Source organism: Euleptes europaea, chromosome 11, assembly GCF_029931775.1.
Source record: "Euleptes europaea isolate rEulEur1 chromosome 11, rEulEur1.hap1, whole genome shotgun sequence".
NCBI classification, from domain to species: domain Eukaryota; kingdom Metazoa; phylum Chordata; class Lepidosauria; order Squamata; family Sphaerodactylidae; genus Euleptes; species Euleptes europaea.
In genome coordinates, this window is record NC_079322.1 from 72,571,868 (window position 1) to 72,594,371 (window position 22,504).

The window sequence follows — 22,504 nt, forward strand, 5'->3', positions numbered from 1 at the left end:
GAGCTCAGCCTGCTTGAAATCCCCATGCATAAGGCAAAGCGCGGGACACCCAAGCTTGGTTTCTATCGCAGAAAGCATGGACCCAAATACAAAGCAGTAAAGAGGGGGGGGGGTTCAAATGCTCCCTGCTCCTTTCTTTCTGAGGAGGAGAAAGGCTTTTTAAAACCTAGGCTTGGATTCCCCCCCCCCCAACTCCTTTCAGATTGCTCCGTTTTTTGTTCTTAAAATGCTTTTTTATGCAGCAGTTGGGTTGGGGGGGATTTTCTCTCACAGTAAGCTCTACTAAGTAAGCCAATTACAAAGCAGCATTTCAAGGGGCAGGGGCTTGATTTGAGCTTGGAGACTGCTGGTGCATAGACTCCCAACATAAAAGTGTGGGTCCGGCGAGCAACGAACCTCAGGTAAAACCCCCATGCATAAATGACCACCCCTCTCTCTCCCTCTTTCTCTGTCAGCATAACCTCACAGGGCTGTTATGAGGACCAAACAGGGGGAATCACGTGCACCTGTAAAACTGTACAGGGAAGGGCTATACAGAAGGCTGTGCAGTTCTCTTAATTCTGGGCACTTCTACAGGATTTCCAGGTGACGGCTTTATCAGCAGCAGCTGGATTAATTGCTTGCTGTACAAAAGGTAAAGCAATTTCCCAGTAATGGTCTGTCAGGGAGATAATTATCATGCGTAATATTTATGTAGCCCTTTCCCCGAGAGCCTGGGACGCTTCACGCACCTGATGCCACCCAGCAAAGGCATCACCGAGCTGAGATTTGAACTCGGTTCATACCTAAACTGCCGATGCCCCACACTCTGTCTTATATCACCTTCATCTCCTTCTCTGCTTTTTGGGAGTTTGTCCAGTACGTCTCCCGCCTCTCTCAGCAAAGCAGCTGAGGAGAAGGCAGACATACTGAATCACATATGGGTGGGAGATTATTCTAGAAGATTAAAGATCATTAAGAAAACTCTCTTGACACATATGCAGACAATTAAAAAAACACACACATCATGAGGATAAAATTGTAAGTTTTGAATCTTACCAATGCTCCACTGCTCAGAAGGATCATAAATATGATGAACGTTTCGAACCAGCTGTGTTCCACGATTTGGTAGCAGGTTTTTCGCAGCCTCCACCAAACTTTCCCGGGAGACTTTGTGGTATCCACGGAACAGCAGGGGAAGACTCGGACGCACGCTGAAAAGAGCAAGCAGGGTCGGAGAGAAGGTTTAACGCCAAAGGGGATGAGACGGCGTCCCCTATTCTGTTTTTACATCTGTTTGCATTTTTGTCAAAAATGTCAAGTCCTCTGTTTTTTTTGTGGCTGGTTTTGTAGGCTCAGTTCTTTTGTGTATAGAGGGTAGTATAGAGGGTATATAGTATCTGTGTGTGCGTGTGCCGTCAAGACTTAGGGCGAACTCGTAGGGTTTTCAAGGCAAGAGACGTTCGGAGGTGGTTTGCCATTGCCTGCCTCCGAGTGGGCTGAGAGAGTTCTGAAAGAACTGTGACTGGCCCGAGGTCACCCAGCAGGCTTCATGTGGAGGAGTGTTTAGTATTTAGGAGTACAGTATATGCTATTAATAGATATATGATAATATGGAATTACTAGGGTTGTCTACTCTGGGTTGGGAAATACCTGGAGATTTGGGGGTGTAGCCTGGGGAAGGTGGCCTTTGGGGAGGGGAAGGGCTTCAGCGGGGTATAATGCAATAGTGTCTCCAAAGCAGCCATTTCTCCAGAGAAACTGATCCCTATAGTCTTGAGATCAGTTGGAATTCTGGGAGATCTCCAGGCCCCATCTGGAGGTTAGCAACTCTACGACATACTGAAACACAATTTAAACTGGAAAATGTATACATATTTTACCAGATAAAATTGCAGGAAATAAGAAAACGACATGAAATACTGCATCACAGGTCCAATTTACACAGGGGTTGAAATGGGATGATTTTTGGTTGCAACCAGAGGATGAAAAAATTGAAATCATGAACACATGAAGCTGCCTTCCACTGAATCAGACCCTTGGTCCATCAAAGTCGGTATTATCTACTCAGACCGGCAGCGGCTCTCCCAGGTCTCAGGCTGAGGTCTTCACATCACCTACTTGCCTGGTCCTTTTAACTGGAGATGCCGGGGATTGAACCTGTCAAGCAGATGCTGTACCACTGAGCCATGACCCCTCTCCTTATCAACTCAATACATCAAGACCCACAATGAATATTTCTGAAAGCTCAGAATTGCTTCAAGGATTGTCTTTCATTTTTCTCAGTCAGTTTAAAAATTCTGCTGAGAGATATTGGTTGACTCAATATAAGGTCTGCCAATATATAGCAACAATCGACTAAGCTTTATTTAATAAGGGGGTACCTTTTTAAAAAGCACATGATTGTGATCACTAAAATGGTTCACTGCTTATCAAGACCGTATCACAAATGAAATTCAAACGTGGAATAATTTTGCAATATTCAGTTAATAGTCTCTAGTTTTACAATTTCCCCTCCACCCCCACCCAATCCTTGGGTACCATAATAAGCTTTTAACTACTTTCAATTGTGCTGGTTATGTTTTAAGCACAATATCTATAATAGTATAACCTTAATCCACTTAAAGTATTATATAATATAACCTTCATCAATTTATAAACCTCCCACCACTAAGTGTGAATATGGATAATTTTGCTGTGATATAAAACAAATAATGGAGGATTGTGAAGAAAGTGCTTAATGAGCTAAATCAAATACTTGTCAAGTACACGTAGTAACTGTCAATGCTGAGTAATATTGTAGGGTTCGTTCATATTTCATAGCCGCTTTGGCTTCTGAAACCAAACAGTTGTTTTGAGGTTTCATATACTTTAGTGGTTTTGCCTCAACTTTGCTGCCAAAGGGCAGCTTTTTTGTCACACAAATTGTCTGTCTGTCTGTCTATCAGAATAATAATAATAATAATAATAATAATAATAATAATAATAATGTTTTTTATATGCCAACTTTCTCTACCACTTAAGGAAGAATCTATCTATCTATCTATCTATCTATCTATCTATCTATCTATCTATCTATCTATCTATCTATCTATCTATCTATCTATCTATCTATCTGGAGGAGGAGGAGTTGGTTTTTATATGCCATCTTTCTCTACCACTTAAGGAAGAATCAACCCAGTTACAATCACCTTCCCTTCCCCGCCCCACAACAGACACCCTATGAGGTAGGTGGGGCTCTAAGAGAGCTGTGACTAGCCTAAGGTCACTCAGCTGCCTTCATGCGTAGGAGTGGGGAAACCAACCCGGTTCTCCAGATTAGAGTCCACTGCTCCAAACCACTGCTCTTAACCACTACACCACACTGGCTCCCCCCTTCCGCTTCCTCCTCCTTCTGTGACACCCTGTCTGTTCCCAGAAAAAAATGGGGTAAGATAGCTCTGTGAAATTGCCCATAGTAGCAGGGGTGGATTGGAATGTGAAAACAGCCCTGGGGGGGGGGAGCCAATTGACCCTTGCGGCACAGCAGGTGACATCTGAATAAACATGAAACCGTGAAGCGGCCTTATACGCAATCAGACCATTGGTCCATCAAGGTCAGTATTATCTACTCAGACTGGCAGCGGCAGGGTCTCAGGCTGAGATCTGTGTCATCACCTATGACACGATCCTTACTGGAGATATCGGGGACTGAACCTGGGACCTTCTGCATGCCAAGCAGAGGCTCTACCACTGAGCCACGGCCCCTCCCGGGGGCCAGTGAATTCCAAGGCCAGCCCACCCATGTTTGTGGCCTCCTTTTTTCTTCTTGTACCATTTGCTGTGTGACTCACTGGCAACAGGCACAACTTTACCAAGGTCTAAGGGGTAATCTGTTAGTGGAACAATAGCAAGGCTTTTGATTCAATTTAAATGATGTGTGTCATTTTCCCATGGAGACTGTCACTTTTTTTGTCTGTTACAACAGGGGAGGTTTTCAGTCCTGTCTAGCAGAGACATTTCCTTTTTACGGAGTGCAAGCTTTTGCCCCCCACATTCAGCTTCACCAAAATCTTAAATTACATCATGAGAAATATGCAATCTGAAAGGTTTTTTTTTTTTTTTTTTTTAAAGAGATGTGCATAGTGCGTTCTAAAACAGCAGGCTTTTACTGCTAAGACAAGTGGGAGATAATGCCGGGTTGTCATCACTTGGCAATGCTTCATCAGAGAGAAATGTCTGGAAAATGAGTTACGGAAAGGCGGAGGCCAATGTACTGTACATTTTGCAGAAACATCCTCTGCTTTGTATGGAACATTTTCAAGGCGCAAGGAGCATGAACATGGAGTTGCCTTGCACTCAGGCGAAACCCATTGGCCTATTTAGCCGAGCACAGCAGCGGATCACCAGCAGCTCTCCAAGGTCTTGGGCAAAGACCTGCAACTGAAAATCCTTCTTCTGGGAATTGAAATTGGGACCTCCTGCTCACAAAATAACAAGATGGAAACAAGAAGTCAATGTTCATGAACAAAGAACTTCATCATGAGCAAAGGAAGAAAAAGGAAATGGGAGCCAGTGTAGTGTAGTGGTTAAGAACGGTGGTTTGGAGTGGTGGACTCTGATCTGGAGAACCGGGTTTGATTCCCCACTCCTCCACATGAGTGGCAGAGGCTAATCTGGTGAACTGGGTTGTTCCACATGAAGCCAGTTGGGTGACCTTGGGCTAGTCACAGTTCTCTTAGAGCTCTCTCAGCCCCACCTACCTCACAGGATCTCTGTTGTGGGGAGGGGAAGGGAACCTGGCTAGGAGAATTCAAGCTGAGTTCAGACTCAGAAGGAATGGAGAATCAGGGGAGAATGAAACTGACAGGGAACTTTTCCTATCAGCAGATCTTGCAACAGAAGAGATTTCTGATAGATTTTTCTTTCCGCAACCTTTCCCCCAATCGCTGGCTGGTTGTGGTGGGGTGTGCACGTGTCTTTCTTGATTCTATATATGCAGCAACTCCCCCCAAATTCCTTTGCCTGTATTAGCACTGTTCTCACAGAGAATGTACTTTTATAGGTTTTGGTGCTCTGCAAATTACATGGCTAAGGGGAAAGGTATTTCTCTGCAACTGAACGGGCTAGAGGCTTTAGAAACACACACGAAAGCAGCGAATTCATATAACCTGGTATACACGTTGCATCTTCTCACATTTTTGCCAGCATATTTTTTCTCCTTCTCGAAGGACAACTTAACCTGCGCAAAGTACAACTCCCTGTAGTGTTTAGTTCCAAATTGTTTTCGGTACAGGCATTCCTGACAACTAATTGCTGCTGAAATCAACTTCAGCTCAGCACCGATCGATGGCAAATTCCCTACAAGGGCACACCTGTACCTAACTTGGCCCTGAGTCATTCTCTTGCCACAAGGACGCTCATTCTGCTATCTGTCACATTCTCTCTTTTTTGTATATCTGCTACCACTTATCATGAAATGTAGGTCACTGTCTTATTGATCTATTTATAGAATGCGTTATCTATGCAAAAAAAAAAAACCACGCACCCCGTTTTGCAATCTTCTCGGAAAACAGAAAACATCTGGAAAGGAGCGTGCAAATAATCACATACGCTGGAATACTCACACCGCTGTACCAGGCCCTGTTCCTGTCAACTGAATTAATGTTTGGTGGTTGCGTTCAGGCAGAACTGCCAAGGAAATGCCTGGGACCTAAGGACATCCGCGCGCCCTGCAGGGGTTCCGTTACCTCATTCAATCATCTTTCCCAGGCTGCCCTGCCGTTGTGCTGACCGTAGGGGCTTTTGCATTCCCCCTGCGTTATCCCCCTCTGATCCCCTCTGAGCAGGCATGTTTCTGACTTAAATAATCCTCCGGGATGAGTACGCTCATAGATCGATGACAGTTCAGCTCACCTTATCCCCCCCTGCTCTCCCCCCTCCAGAGCCCCAGGGAAGAATCCTCTGGAACAGTCAACCAGAACGGAAACTCATTTTGAACAGCGCAGCCCTTCCTGAGATTTCTCCCTCTGCTCCCTTGCATATCTTAGCTGGGGAATTAAACCGAGGGAAAAATCTTCCCCCGTGTGTCAGAAAAAATCTCCCCCTGGCACATGCCACATCCCGGCCTTTCAGCGGCGAGGAGAGTTGTGAGTTTACCCAGTGCTGACACGTGTTAATCTAAAGGGCGAAAAGATTGTCTCTAGCAGTCAGCCAAAGGTTACCGGAAATGCAGCCGTCCCACTCCACCTGCCTTCCCATTTTAATTCAGAATTCTGAAAATTAATTGTAGAATTGGAACATATCCAGTTTGGTTTATGGTTTTCCTTCCTTCCTTGACTCTCGTGTTGGAAAATTCTGGGAGATTTGGGGGGGGTGGAGCCTGGGGAGGATAAGAAATGGGATGCCATAGAGTCCAGCCTCCAAAACAGATCACCAACAGCCGACAAGGTGACTAAAACATTCCAGATTGTACCATTGTGGGCAAGTGATGGGAGGGCCCCCGGCTCAGTGGCTGAATTGGTTGCCAACCTCCAGGTACTAGCTGGAGATCTCCTGCTCTTACAACTGATCTCCAGCTGACAGAGATCAGTTCCCCTGGAGAAAATGGCTGCTTTGGCCATTGGACTCCGTGGCACTGAAGTCCCTTCCCTCCCCAAACCTCGCCCTCCTCAGGCTCTGCCACAAAAACCTCCCACCACTGGTGAAGAGGGACCTGGCAACCCTACTTATATCTGGAGATTTTGAATGCCATCAGAGTAGGATTGTATTTCTGAATTTTTAAATTAGCTATATATATATGAGATTGTACTTATTTTATTGAATTGTAACTGTGATGTTTTATATGATGTTAGCTGCCCTGAGCCCAGTTCGCCAGAGGGTGGGATACAAATGAAGAAGAGTTTGTTTTTATATGCCAACTTTCTCTCCCACTTAAGGGAGACTCAAACCGGCTTACAATCACCTTCCCTTCCCCTCCCCACAACAGACCCTGTGAGGTAGGTGGGGCTGAGAGAGCTCTTAATTAAACTGTAACTAGCCCAAGGTCACCCAGCTGGCTTCATGTGTAGGAGTGCGGAAACAAATCCAGTTCACCAGATTAGCCTCTGCTACTCATGTGGAGGAGTGGGGAATCAAACCCGGTTCTCCAGATCAGAGTCCACCTTTCCAAACTACCATTCTTAACCACTACACCATGCTGTCTCTCAACAACAATAATAAACTTTTATTATTGTTGTTGTTGTTATAGCAGGAGCTACTATAACCCCATTCCCCACCACCCAAGGGTTGCTGCCAAAAGAATAGAGTCTTACATTGAGTTCCCTCTCTGCCTCAATGTCTAGTTGACCTTATTTTATGTGCTGGATCATTGCTGTTCATGTTCCCTTGCCTCTGCCATGGCAGACCATGCAGCAGAGCTGGGGGTGACAAATGCATGAATTAACACCAGGATTCAAGGTAAGAAGTGGGACATATTATTTGAGTTGGTGGAATATGACACAGGGCTGCCATTTGGATGGAAGCCCTGTGCCTTTTGTAACATGCAGACTCACGCTGAAGATACAGGCATTTATCGTATCATCCCAATACTTATTAAAAGGCATTTGGTGTTGGAAATTAGAAAATTAAGCATAATGTAAATTAAGGCACCATAGTCTAATGGGTTTGTCTGAGTTTTGCTCTACTACTTTAATATGTTGTGTGTGTGTTAAGTGCCATCCAGTTGCTTCCGAAGTCATGGCGACCCTATGAATCAATGTCCTCCAAAATGTCCTATCTTTGACAGCCTTGCTCAGATCTTGCAAACTGAGGGCTGTGGCTTCCTTTATTGAGTCAATCCATCTCTTGTTGGGTCTTCCTCTTTTCCTGCTGCCCTAACCTTTTCCTAGCATGACTGTCTTTTCTAGTGACGTCTTCTCACAATGTGACCAAAATACGATAGCCTCAGTTTAGTCATTTTAGCTTCTAGGGTCAGTTCAGGCTTGATTTGATCTTGTACTCACTGATTTGGGGTTTGTTTGGGGGTTTTTTGGCAGTCCACAGTATACGCAACACTCTCCTCCAACACCACATTTCAGAGCAATCTACTTTCTTCAATGTCCAGCTTTCACACCCATACATAGTAATAGGGAATATGATAGCATGAATTAACTTAATCTTGGTGGCCAATGTAATATGTTACTAGTTTTAAAAATCATATATTGCATGTACCAGTATATTACATATTGCTTGGTACTGAGATAGGCAAAATTAAATGGGGTAAAATTTGATTTTCATCAGTGATACTCAAATTTGACATGGTCCACTCTATATTCAAAAAGCCTATATAATCATGATGCAACTGTGAATTTTATGCATGAATGCACATACACAGTGGTGTGCGCAGGAGTGAGCATATAATGAAAGAGTGCCATAAGACTGTGTTTTCTTTCTAAATGACCTGTGATTGTTCGTAGGTACCCACTTTGTTGTTGTTTTGTGCTGTCAAGTCACAACGTATGGCGACTCCGTAGGGTTTTCAAGGCGGAAGACATTCAGAGGTGGTTTGCCATGGGCTGCCTCTGCGACATGACCCTGGTATGCCTTGGAGGTTGCCCATCCAAATAGTAACCAGGGCCAACACTGCTTAGCTTCTGAGATCTGACGCGATCAGGATGGCCTGGGGCTATCTAGGTCGGGAGGTCCCGCTTACTTTGCATGAATTCAAAGCACGATGAATTTTCAAAAATCTAATAGAAAATTTCAAGTATTGATTTTTAGTACCATGAACCATTTAAAACGCAAACCTGCAATCTGAGTTTGGATGGCCAATTTTAAGGCAAATCTAATTCAATTAAACCCATCTGAGTCTATGCTAATTTATAACTCTAGCATCTCTCAAAGCTCTAAGCACCTAAACAGAATCTCATGAAATTCACAGTTTCGGTACATCTTTAAAAAGCAAAAGAAAAAAGAAAAATATATATGCTCTTTTCAAAGCCATTCCTCCCTTTAAAATGCTAATAACAGCTCAGTGAGCACGGTTTCGATTAGCAAAACCATGGGAAGGTTAAAGGGTTAAATCACCTCCCTGTGAACTTGAATTTAAATTGGGGCTGGACATATATCCAAAATTTGCTTTTTTTCCCCACAGAGAGACAAAGACCCGTGATCTGTTTAATCTATTAGCATTCGCAATCTGGCAAAATTAAAAGTTAGAGAACAAACGCTAATTTTTGTGAGCAAATACACGTTCTGGTAATGTCTTATTCATCACAGTGGCACTGCAGTCCTAAGTATAGTTCCTCTGAGTCCAGAGTTCCTCTAAATATTACTTACTCTAAGAATTCAATGAATGTAGAAGGGAGTAACTCTGCTTAGGACTGTACTGTTAGTCTCACTGTGATTTTGCGTGAAGCACAATCATGGATATCCCAGCTGGCGAGAGCCAGTGTGGTGTAGTAGTTAAGAGCTGTGGCCTCCAATCTGGAGAACCAGGTTTGATTCCCCACTCCACCGCATGAAGCTTGCCGGGTGACCTTGGGCCATACACAGTTCTCTCCGAACTCTCTCAGCCACATCTACCTCACAAGGTGTCTGTTGTGGGGAGGGGGAGGTAAGGTGATTTGAGGCTCCTGGACAGCCAGTGTGGTGTAGTGGTTAAGAGTGGTGGTCTGGAGTGCTGGACTCTAATCTGGAGAACTGGGTTGATTCCCCACTCCTCCACACAAGCAGCGGACAGTAACCTGGGGAACTGGGTTGGTTTCCCCACTCCTACACGTAAGGCCAGTTGGGTGACCTTGGGCTAGTCACAGTTCTCTTAGAGCTCTCTCAGCCCCACCTACCTCACAGGGTGTCTGTGTGGGGAGGAGAAGGGAAGGGGATTGTAAACTGGTTAGATTCTTCCTTCAGTGGAAGAAAGTTGGCATATAAAAACCAACTCTTCTTCTTCTTAAAGGGTGAGAAAAGTGGGTATAAAAGCCAAATCTTTCCCACTGCGAGATGTCTGCCAGACCCATTAACCACAGATGTCTCATACAAGCAGTCAGGATAGTACGCCACCGGGAAAGACCTTGAATCCATAATCTTGTAGTCTTCAGTTAATGCATTCCTGTTCCAATATGCAACCCCTCATCATCTGAAGTGACTCAACCACCCATGCAACTACTTCGATCCTGCTATCAACCCCTGAGATGTGCTCAGTAGGCTTCTGACTCGTTCCTGACATTTTACAGTCAAGGAAAGAAGTCAGAGGAGAGACTCATCCTTACATTCGGGGAAGCAATCTTCAGGCTCCATCATCTCTTCTGCCAGATCCGGCATCTGTTCCAGAAGATCCGTTGGGATTGCCAGATCCACTGTACTTCCTTCCGAAAGGCTGGTCTCTTCAAACTTCTAGGGGGAGACACGGGGGCAAAGGGTGAAGAGGAAAGAGAGGGGGGGGGGAGAGGAATCAGTCTTCTTCTTATGGGAGATGCCGTAAAACAAAAGGAGGAATCCAAAGCAAAAACCTCATGCTGAAATATAGTTATCAAAAACGCATAAAACCAGCACTGATAGCTAACTGGTGATATATTAAATATAGCAGGCAATGTCAAACAATATAAGACAAATTGTATAATTTCTAGAAAAGTCCCGAATAATTCTGTGTAATTTCCAAAGTTCTGAGCTGTAACAGGACATGAAGCATAGGATGTATATTCAGATGCTTCGGGTGAGAACATCTACCCGAGCTGGTAGTTCTGAAAAAAACGCCCAGTCTCACACATTGGAGAATTGGGTTAGACCACAGTGTCCTCATGGTCAAAACTGTGATCCCCGATTGGCTAAAAGCCTTCCACTTGAATGTACTATGAAGTTCCAATGAGCAATGTGATAGACGTTCATCCGTTGTGCTTATGAATTCCCGATAGACAAAGCTTCTGCGAAATGGGATTTGCACCGGGTTCCCATCTCGGGGATCACAGCTTTGACCACGAGGACACCGTGGTCTAACCCAATTCTCCAGTGTGCGAGACAGGGCGTTTTTTTAAGAACTACCAGCTCGGGTAGATGTGCTCACCCGGAGCGTCTGAATATACATCCTATGCTTCGTGTCCTGTTACAGCTCAGAACTTTGGAAATTACACAGAATTATTCGGGACTTTTCTAGAAATTATACAATTTGTCTTATATTGTTTGACATTGCCTGTTATATTTAATATATCACCAGTTAGCTATCAGTGCTGGTTTTGTAAAACAAAATGAAGCTAGCAATTATTCAGCTGGTAGAGAGGAGAGGGAAGAATTTTTGTTCATGCATTTCACTTAATATCTAGTGACATTGGGATGTGCATAGTGGCTCAGTTCCGCTCAGAATAATAGTGTGGGGGATGAGGCACTTCTGCCTTCCTTCCCGCAACATTTTCCCACAGCGAAACATCTAAGACTGACAACCTGTATCTGTCGAGCACTTCAAACTTAGATGCGTATGTGCGTGTGTTACATGACTGAATCTTCCTGCATGCGGAAAAAAACCCTTTAACATAGAAAGCCGGCACGGCAGGAAGGCTAGAACCTTTCTTCTTGTTTTCTATGTGCAGGGATTTTAAAGGATAACTGTTTATTCAAATTCCACTTTAAAATGCACATAGTTACAGAACAACAGACTATGATAACACGAAGACTGGTGAAATGGATAAGGTAAGAAATAGTGACACAATCTATTTAAACAGCTTAACAAAGTGTTCTATGAAAATTATAAGCATTCCTCAAGTTACAATGACACCTTTCCATTGGTTTTTCACACTTGATGGGGGATGAAAAGTTGCTGAATGTCATGGGAGGGTGTGCGAGTCTCCACTCATGGTATGGACCAAATGGAGGCTTAATGTCTCGATGGGCACTCGGCCACTGTCGGCACATTCCGTGTTGTGCATTCAATTCATTCAGGGTTGCAACGGTGCCCGTTGACCTTCGACCCACACCCTCCACGATTGGAGAGCCCATACTAGAGTGCGGCCCAGAATCCTTTGCAACAAAAGGGATTCTGCGGCATGTGTGCAAGGGCATCCTCAGCAGACACAGCGATGCAAAAAAGATATCTTAAGGGAGAACAACCATCCCGTATGAAAGGCGTGCCATGAATCTTCGCTTTGGGTCGAAACGACGTCACGGTCCGGCCTTTAAACGTCTCCATGAGCACTGAAGCTGTTGCCGCCTTCATTTCTGGCATCCTGTGACCCAAAAGCCCCAACCCCCAGCTCCAACTTGGAATCTGAAACGGCCTCAATTTAGACGCAGCTTCTTGACTCAGCAGAATCTGCAAGTATAGAGGACTTCTACGTTTTGCTAACTGCAACCGCCTGCTGACTCCCCCCGCCACGAGAGTTCCAATGAATCCACAAGACAAGATGACAGAGAGAAAGCACCACCTTAAGAAGACGAGATTAAGGGCACAAATAACAGCTCGCTGGAGATTTCCAAGCAGAAAGCATTTAACTCCCCCTTCAACTCCTTTCTGATTCAGATGAAAATGTCTTAACAGCTGATTATTTGGCTTCCTGAGAACAGACCCGGTGAGAATGATGGAGGCCTTTCCAGGAACTGAGAACGTGTTTCATGGAGGCGGCTATCATGGATCCTATTAGAAAGGATTCGAGCAACCTAGCCAGCAAGCCCAGATGAACCAAATCCCTGCTGGCTTGTAAAGAGACAGCCAGCATGGTGTAGTGGTTAAGAGTGGTGGTTTGGAGTGGTGGACTCTGATCTGGAGAACCGGGTTTGATTCCCCACTCCTCTACACGAGTGGTGGACTCTAATCTGGTAAACCGGGGTTGGTTTCCCCACTCCAACACATGAAGCCTGCTGGGTGACCTTGGGCTAGTCACAGTTCTCTCAGCCCCACCTACCTTACAGGGTGTCTGTTCTGGGGAGGGGAAGGTGATTGTAAACTGGATTGATTCTTCCTTCAGTGGTAGAGAAAGTCGGCATGTAAAAACTAACTCTTCTGCTGCTGCTGCTTCCTCTTCCTCTTCTTCTTGACTGATTAATCTCCAGTAGAACATTCCAGATCCCTGTGAGTAAGCATCTTTGCCTCTTCCCCTTGAACCACTTCACTGGCCTGGGCTGAAGATGTACCATCTGAATGGTCAATAGAACGATATTTGGGAAGGTTTTTTGGTGGTGGGGGACCTGTGACTTCTCACCTGGGAGATAGCCCCCTCCCCAAATCCCCTAGACACAGTGGTAAGGAACAGCGAACAGCTGCTCTGAAATCAACAGCCAGCCAACCAATCGCTTCTCTGCTCTCTCTCTCTCTCCTATTTGCATGTTTGAAACTTACAAGCTCCAAATGGCAAGCCAGATCCCATTGCAGACTTCGAACAGGAGAATGCGGCTGCTGCAGTTTCACTAGTTATCTAAAAGGTCCACTCCCCTCTTAAAACCTTCCAAGTTGGCAGCCATCTCCACATCCTGGGGCAGGGAGTTCCACAATTTAACTATGCGCTGTGTGAAGAAATATTATGAGAGAGGGAGAAAAGCTTCTCCCTGTCCACTCTCTCCATAACATGCATAATTTTATAGACCTCTATCACGTCTCCCCTTAACCACCTTCTTTTCAAGCTAAACAGCCCTAAGTGTTTTAACCGCTCCTCATAGGGCAGTTCCTCTAGCCCCCTGATCATTTTGGTTGCCAGGAGAGTCGCCACTGTGTACCACCCGCAGGCCCTTCCTCAATAATGCTGCGCAACGGAGAGCATGGGTGGTGGAGCAATTAAGGGAAAGATGGGGAAGGGCATGCAGGCAGATGGCAGGAGAGGCGCGTGGGTGGGAGTCCGCAGCATCGGGCCCCACCAGAAGTCATGGGCCCTCGCCGCTGCCCCACCACAGGGTATGCTGATGCTGGCCCTGGTCCAGAGAGAACCTTGAAGAACCTGAGTCAGATCCCTCTAGCATCTTTTTAAAAAATGCTTACGTAATAGAAGCTGGATGGGCACCTAGTTTGGATCGGGGGTCTGGTGGGGGAGGGCAAGGGAAAAAAGCATTTAATTCTCCCCATCCTCTGAAGCTTTAAGCATTGATTTCCCAGCATTTCATTTCCCACTTCAATCCTCGCTTCTCTGGGTGGAACCTTTTCGCAAAAACTTTCGGGACCCTCCCGCTGTGCTATGCAAATGTCGTGGGTAGAGAGCCAGCCGAGTAGAAGTGCGGGCTCCGAAAGGGAGAGCAAATGCATTCGATGAACTTAGCGGGTCGATAGAAATAAATTATTTGCAACGCGCACACACCTCAGCCTGCTAAGGAGACATTGTCAAAGAGAGAGATGATAATATTTTGCAGGTCTTAGCAGTACAGCCCCAGGAGGGAGGAAGAAACTCAAAAGGAAGACTCTGAATAAAAACAATACATGGCGAGGGATAAGGGCCAATTAAAAGGCACCAGGGTAGAAGGGACTGTGTGAGGGGTGGTGGTGGAGATTTTTCTGATTATTTATAGAAATGACAGTGAACGACAGATGTAGGAGCATCGTTCATGATGACCAACACACATGGAGGAATAAAGTGGCCATATCTGGCTCCTTGAATGGTTTTTTGGCTTAAAGTTTCTATCCCTTCTACTTATGCAGATAAAAAGGAAACCATTAAATTGTGGAACTACCTGCAGCAGGATGGGGTGATGGCTGCTAACTTGGAAGGCTTTAAGAGGGGAGTGGACATGTCCGTGGAAGATAGGGCTATTCATGGCTACAAGTCAAAATAGACGCTAGTCAAGATGCATACCTATTCTCTCTAGTATCAGAGGAGCATGCCTATTATATTAGGTGCTATGGAACATACGTAGGACAATGCTGCTGCAGCCGTCTTGTTTGGGGGCTTCCTCGAGGCACCTGGTTGGCCACTGTGTGAACAGACTGCTGGACTTGGTGGGCCTTGGTCTGATCCAGCAGGGCTTTTCTTATGTTCTTAAGAAGGCAATCTCTCAGCAGTTTAATATGGACAAGCACATGCCATCCAGCTTGACACTGTCTTTACTGTTGGAATGTGGCTTTCCACAGGAAAAAGGTCTTTCCCAACATTTGCCACCCGGAGTCACAAGGCCCTGAGCCTGGGACTTCAGCGGTCTTCTACTGAGTGGTAGCAACCTTCTCCATGTCACTGCATGATTTACTGCTCTGGTCTTGCTTCCTTCAATCAGCCTCTACTGGGGTCAGTTATTCTGTTCAGTCCCAGGAGTGACTTGATCAATAAAGTTGCTCTTGAGAGCCAAGCGTGGTGTAGTGGTTAAGAGCGGTGGACTCTGATCTGGAAAACCGGGTTGGATTCCCCACTCCTCCTCATGAGCGGTGGACGCTAATCTGGTGAACCGGGTTGGTTTCCCCACTCCTACACACGAAGCCAGCTGGGTGACCTTGGCCTAGTCACACTCTCTCAGCCCCACCTACCTCACAGGGTCTCTGTTGTAGGGAGGGGAAGGGGAAGCAATTGTAAGCCAGTTTAATTCTTCCTTAAGTGGGAGAGAAAGTCGGCATATAAAAACAAACTCTTCTTCTTTTTCTTCTTCTCTTGATGTGGAGGCACAGCAGAATGACTCTCCCTGGCTTCCCGGCTTTACATAAGTGCTGGTTTTGCTTACTTTTAGGGGGCATGCTGAGATCAGTGACTCATGCAGAAGCACAGCAGGGAGACTCCTCTTGAGGGGAATTCTTATTTCCATGTCATCTACTGGAAAACGTTTTCAGATATGAGTAACGCACATCCTTTTTTTTTTTTTTTAAGAGTGGATCTTCAGGGGACAGGTTTGGAGGAAATTATGTTAGGGTTATTTGCATTGTAATCCCAAGTACTGTTATACCCGTCCAAATCTATCAAAGCCAATCAGTTTAGAACGGTGAAACTCTGCTTAGGAATGCCCTGTTGGACCCTCACAAAGTGTAACCAGTTCCTTAATATTTTCAGAGGGTGATCCAACATAGTTTCTTTTTCAAAGTAGTAATCTGTTAAAAAAATGTGTCAGGGATAAGATTCATACATGATTATGATCATACCTCTGAGATGTCAAGGGTTTGGTTCCAGACCACCGCAATAAAACAAGTCACACATATATTTTTTTGGTTTCTCAGTGCATATAAAAGTTATGTTTACGCTATACTTTAGCCTATTAAGTATGCAATAGCATTATGTATTAAAACAATGTACTGTAATAATAATGGAAAAGTTTGAAATATTGCAAGAATTACCACAATGTGACAGAGACACAAAATGAGCAGATGCGGCTGGAAAAATGGCACCGATAGACTTGCTCAAAAACGCAATATCTGCGAGGCACAATAAAGAAGGTGCAATAAAACGAGGTATGCCTGTACTAGAAAGATGTAAGTTGTGAGAAAACTAAGAAATTCTAACAATTCACAAATTTGAGGCCCAAATTCTACCCTGCTGAGTTCAGGCTGAGAGTAAAGTGAAATCGTTCTGTACCACCAAAACTCTGGAACGCAACCAGTTTCCATAATTCACTGCAGACAGTGAAAGGATTGGAGACCTTTAGCCATAGGACACAAAGAAGCCTCGTTGTCACATCCAGGAGATCTCTGCTCGAGCAAGGAGAAGGTAAACATACTGTGCTTTGGACGTCTTGGAGGGCCACTGAGGAATGAGGCAGAGAAGGTGGCACCTAACCTCCCTTCTTGCATCTCCAAAGTTTCCAATCCAGCAAGAGGACAGGTCGCTCTTTGCCACCGGTGGGAGGCTTTGAAGGCGGAGCCTGAGGAGGGCAGGGTTTGGGGAGGGGAGGGACTTCAATGCCATAGAGTCCAATTGCCAAAGCGGCCATTTTCTCCAGGCGAACAGATCTCTATCGGCTGGAGATCAGTTGTAATAGCAGGACGGAGATCTCCAGCTAGTACCTGGAGGTTGGCAACTCTAACTGGAGATCTTCTGTTATGCGATACACAGGGATAAGCAAATACACAACCCTTTGCTGGATTAGACATACTTATGACGCAAGGTAAAGGCAGCAAGCATAGGGTAGTGGTTAAATTGGGCACTTTCACACAGCCCAAATAATGTCCTTTCAATCCACTTTCAGTTCACCTTAATGGCCGTTTGCAAGTGGTTTTTGCCAGTTCACATAGTAAAAACCACCTTCAAAGTACATTGAAAGTAGATTGAAAGTGCATTATTTGGCCTGCGTGAAAGTGCCTAAGATTAGGATCTGGGAATCCCAGGTTCAAATCACCCGTTGGTCACTGGAGCTTGCTGGGTGACCTTGGTCCAGTCAAACACTGTCATCTAACCTACAGCACAGAAGTTGTTGCTATGAGGATAAAATATGAGAAGGGTGTTGTAAGCGGCTTTGGGTTCCCAGTTGGTAGAAGTGGTATAAATAGCTAAATAAATACATATAAATACATAGTCCTCTGAAGCAGGGAAGGCAAGTCCCAAAACACCTCCCCTGGCTTGCAGTAGATGCCTCCCTTGGCTCCAGAAAGGGCCTGGAGCTTAATAGAAAAGAGTGGGCAATAAACTAATTAGAGTACTGCCTCCACCTCCTCCAGAAGCTGCACTTCTAAGCCTGGATGTTGTTGGAGAAGGCACGCTTCCCCATCTCTCGCCAGCGTGGTATAGTGGTTAAGAGCTGTGGACTCGAATCTGGAGAACCAGGTTTGATTCCCCACTCCTCCTCATGAGTAGCGCACTCTAATCTGGTGAACTGGGTTGGTTTCCCCACTCCTCCACCTGAAGCCAGCTGGGTGACCTTGGGCCAGTCACAGTTCTCTCTGAACTCTCTCAGCCCCACCTACCTCATGAGGTGTCTGTCGTAGGGAAAGGAAGGGAAGGAGATTGTAAACTGGTTTGATTCTCCTTAAAATGAAGAAGAAGAGTTGGTTTTTATATGCCAACTTTCTCTACCACTTAAGGAAGAATCTAACCAGCATACAATCACCTTCCCTTCCCCTCCCCACAACTAGGGCTGTGCATTTGGTAAAACCCGAACAGAAAACCCCACAAAAAAAGCCATTTTGGTAAATTTCGGGTTCGGGTTTACCGAATTCCAAAACCTGGGGGGAAAGCCAAAGCTGAATTGCCCATTCCCGAAAATACCAGGTGATTTTTCGGCTTTTTCGGGTTCTCCCCAGGCTTTGCGAAGCTCCTGGGATGGGGCTTTTTGAGGTAGAGCCCCCAAATTTGCAGGGTAGTTTGCAGGTACTCTCCTTGCACAAACCCCAAAGTTTGGTGAAGATTGGGTCAGGAGGTCCGAAGTTATGGGCTCTGGAGTGGTCACCCCTCCCCCTCCATAGAAAAGCATTAGCCGACTCATGAAGAAATGGGGAATCTGATTGACTACCTTCCAATGCACGTCAATGGCAACCTCTTCTAGACCCCATAACTTCGGACCCCCTGACCCAATCTTCAGCAAACTTGGGGTTCTTGCAAGGAGAGTCCCTGAAAGCCATCCTGCAAGTTTTGGGGCGCTACCTCTTAAAATGCCCTCCCAAGGCCAATGTCTTTTGAGGAAACCCCAAAATAAACCGAATTCCCATATTTACTGGTATGGAAATTCGGCTTTTTTTGGGTTTCCTGGAAAAAATCGGGCCCAATAAACCTGAACCCAAATTTTACTGGATAATTTTTTGTGTGCACCCCTACCCACAACAGACACCCTGTGAGGTAGGTGGGGCTAAGAGAGCTGTGACTAGCCCAAAGCCATCCAGCGGGCTTTATGTGTAGGAGTGGGGAAACAAATCCATTTCACCAGATTAGCATCCACCACTCCTGTGGAGGAGTGGGGAATCACACCTGGTTCTCCAGATCAGAGTCCACCGCTCCAAACCACCGCTCTTAACCACTGCACCATGCTGTCGGCATATAAAAACCAACTCTTCGTCCTTTAACTCTGAAACAATCCAAAAGTTGGGGGCAAGAATGGGCATGTGCAGATGTCAAACAATTAGCCACTCCTTGGCAGGCTGGGCAACTCCATCAAGAATGACGCGCCTTAGACAGGGCAGCCCCACGTTGATGAGTTCATCAGCAAAGAGACCGGGCTGCCCTGTCTTTCCCTGCCTTATGGCGCCTCCCTGAAGTTGCTCACACAAAGAGCGGGATCGGCGCTGTGCACTGCCCGGAACAGATTTGTCTTCAAAAATAGCAACCCGGGTATTACTCTTCCGCGATGGCATCTGTCACCTCATGTGAACTTCCGCCTCGTTTTCCACTTTGCTGCGGAAAGGTGCCATGTTCTCTCATCCCCTCTTGAACTGTCACAAATAGAATCCAATTGTCTGGTGTTCTACGGAGACGGCATTTGTCTTCTGGGACAGATTCATTTAGAGGTGGGGGACTGATACGGAGTTTGTTGCCGCTGCTGCTTCCTGTCAAAGTGGCATCCCATCTATCAAAGGAATGTCCCAGTTCCATGGTAGAATTCCAGCCACAAAGGATTCCATTTTCAGTTTTGTTCTTTAGTCTTGATTCAGAGGAGGATCCCTGTACAAGGACATGCTCACAAAGCAGTTGTTTGTTTTTAATTTAAATTAAAAAAACACACACACCATAATTTCAAACCTCAAACAGAAAAGAAATTGAATGTGTGAAAACGAAGGTGGCAGGTCTACAGATAAGCATCTACAAAAGGTTTCATAACATCTAAAAATATGTCCATGCACAACTTCCGCCTATATGCCATAAATTCAAATGCTGATAAGGTTGTAAATTCCTCAGTACGTTGGATTATTGGAGGCAGGAATTAATATCTTTCCAGTACTGTAGCATAAGCAGTTCTCATCAGTTCTAAGTTCTATCATAACAGAGCAAGAGCTATGTGCAATTTTGCAGAAGGTGCATTTCCCCCATGGCTAAACATTCAACTTTAGGATAAAGGTGGGACAATAGTATTATACCGTTAAATACACGGCGTGGACACAGTCAGGGGTGTCTCTGAAAAGTCCAGGGCAGCTGCTCACCACATGGCGACACAAGCTGTTGCCAGCTAGGGTTGCCAACCTCCAGGTTTTGGGGGCAGACCCTGAGGAGGGCGGGGTTTGGGAGGGGAGGGACTTCAATGTCATAGAGTCCAATTCCCAAAGCGGCCATTTTCTCCAGGGGAACTGATCTCTATCGGCTGGAGATCAGTTGTAATAGCAGGAGATCTCCAAGCTACTACCTGGAGGTTGGCAACCCTATCATCAGGATACAACCCAGTAGTAAAGGCAGCCTTTCCTTCTTATCCCAATGTCAGTATCTCATCTTCATTGTCTTTCCTTTGGATTACCACTTCCGAGTTGTTTTATTCCAGGAGATTTTGGGGCGGAGCTTGGGGAGGGCAGGGTTTGGGGAGGAGAGGGCTCTCAGAGGGGTACAATGCCATGGGGGAATCACCTGCCAAAGCAGCCATTTTCTCCAGTGGGACTGATATCTGTAGTCTGTAATAAACTGTAATTCTGGGAGATCTCCACACCCTGCCTGGCATCCTTTCCTTAGTGATCGGAGAAATTTGTTTCCGAACACGGTTGCACACAGGCCCCCCCCCCCACAACTGCCCCCTGCCCCAGCATGCAACCCCACCTCCATTTCTACTGCATGCACTAATGAGCTCAGGCTTACGGACGGCATGCAACCAGCAAGCAGGCAGGCAGGCAGCCCAAGCCGCAGAGCGGTTACCTCCTTTTGCCCAGCTGGTGAGCCTGGGGGCTCCTCTTTTGATGGTTTGTCCGTGTTGAGCTCGCTTAACTCTTCGCAAATCTCAGAGGCCTGGCTCCGAACCGCTGGGCTTTTGTAGAGCTGCCCCTTCGTCGGAGGTGGCTGGTCCTGCTAGGAGATAATCCTAGATGGGTTTGAGTCCCCTTTTCTTGTGTCACATGCTCATTTCAATAAGTAGAACTCTCTCACATGCAGAGGCGCAAACCCAACGAGAAAAGGAAACCAGCTTCCACTATAGCTCAGTGGTAGAGCCTCTGCTTGGCATGCAGAAGGTCTCAGGTTCAATCCCCCGGCATCACCAGTTAAAGGGACTAGGCAAGTAGGTGATGTGGAAGATCTCTGCCTGAGACGCTGGAGAGCCGCTGCCGGTCTGAGTAGGCAATACTGACTTTGATGGACCGAGGGTCTGATTCAGTGTGAGGCAGCTTCATGTGTTCAGGGGAGGGGCCGAGGTTCAGTGGTAAAGCACCTGCTTGGCATGCAGAAGGTTCCAGGTTAAATCCCCGGCATCTCCAGTTAAAGGGACTAGATAAGTAGGTGATGTGGAAGACCTCTGCCTGAGACCCTGGAGAGCCGCTGCCAGTCTGAGTAGACAATACTGACTTTGACGGACCGAGGGTCTGATTCAGTATAAGGCAGCTTCATGTGCTCAATATTGGATGCAGCACTTTAGGGCAAACATGGGGAAACAAACCTGAATACATTTTGCTACTACAGGTTGAGTACTCCTTATTTGGATTGTTTGGGACCAGAAGTAGTCCGTATTTCAGATCTTTCCATATTTTGGAATATTTGTATATACATAATGAGGTATCTTGGGAATGGGCCCAATTCTAAACACAAAATTCATTTGTGCTTTATATGTTTTATATACACTTTATACACATAGCCTGAATGTAGTGGTAAGCAATTTTTTAAATAATTTTGTGGACATAGAACCATCAGAAAGCAAATTGGCGGGCCATTGAGGGCCTGTGAGTAATGCCTGCATGCCGGCTCAAAAAGTCTGATTTTCAGGTCAGCCTGGATATCGGATGTCTGGATAAGGGATACTCAACTTGTAAAGGTAAAGGTAGTCCCCTGTGCAAGCACTGGGTCATTACTGACCCATGGGGTGACGTCACATTCCAACGTTTACTAGGCAGACTTTGTTTTCGGGGTGGTTTGCCAGTGCCTTCCCCAGTCATCTTTCCCTTTACCCCCAGCAAGCTGGGTACTCATTTTACCGACCTTGGAAGGATGGAAGGCTGAGTCAACCTTGAGCCGGCTACCTGAAATCGACTTCCGTCGGGATCGAACTCAGGTAATGAGCAGAGCTTTTGACTGCAGTACTGCAGCTTTCTGCTCTGTGCCACGGGGCTCTCTACTCAACCTGTAAAGGTAAAGGTCCCCTGTGCAAGCACTGGGTCATTCTTGACCCATGGGGTGACGTCACATCCCGACGTTTCCTAGGCAGACTTTGTTTTTTTACGGGGTGGTTTGCCAGTGCCTTCCCCAGTCATCCCCTTTCAACCTGTACCATTACTATTACTATATCATTATTATTACTATGACACCTTTTAAGGAGCATCTGACATGAGTGGACTGAAACGGAAGATCTTTCTGGTCTTTGAGCGACTGCAGTCCTTTGAGAAAGTGTAGGCCCAAGTTGCTTTACTGTATCTTTGACTAGCTCCATGCCTCCCACTCCGACACATCCAGTCACTGCATAAAGCTCCCTTTCCTGTCAGAAGCCCTTGTGCAACAAAACACCTCACAGTTTCAGGTGGGTAGCCATTTTGGTCTGCAGTAGTTGAACAAGATTCAAGCCCAGTAGCACCTTAAAGACCAACAAGATTTCCAGGGTACAAGCTTTCGAGTCCAAGCTCTGGGACTTTCGAAAACTT

At 45.9% G+C, this 22,504-nt stretch overlaps 1 protein-coding gene across 2 annotated transcripts in view; it reads right to left on the minus strand.

Annotated features, from left to right (window-relative positions):
• The window catches only part of LOC130484301 (sodium channel protein type 5 subunit alpha-like), a 229,386-nt gene that overhangs the window by 46,890 nt on the left and 159,992 nt on the right, over positions 1 to 22,504 (minus strand). Inside the window, exons 17-19 of one of the 2 annotated variants that reach the window (XM_056857211.1) lie at positions 20,595 to 20,726; positions 10,209 to 10,329; positions 1,039 to 1,193 (exon numbers count right to left, since the gene is read on the minus strand). In XM_056857211.1, the coding sequence (XP_056713189.1) occupies positions 1,039 to 1,193; positions 10,209 to 10,329; positions 20,595 to 20,726 (408 nt within the window). Of the gene's footprint in view, positions 1 to 1,038; positions 1,194 to 10,208; positions 10,333 to 20,594; positions 20,727 to 22,504 lie in introns of both variants that reach the window. The other variant, XM_056857212.1, reaches the window with a different exon arrangement.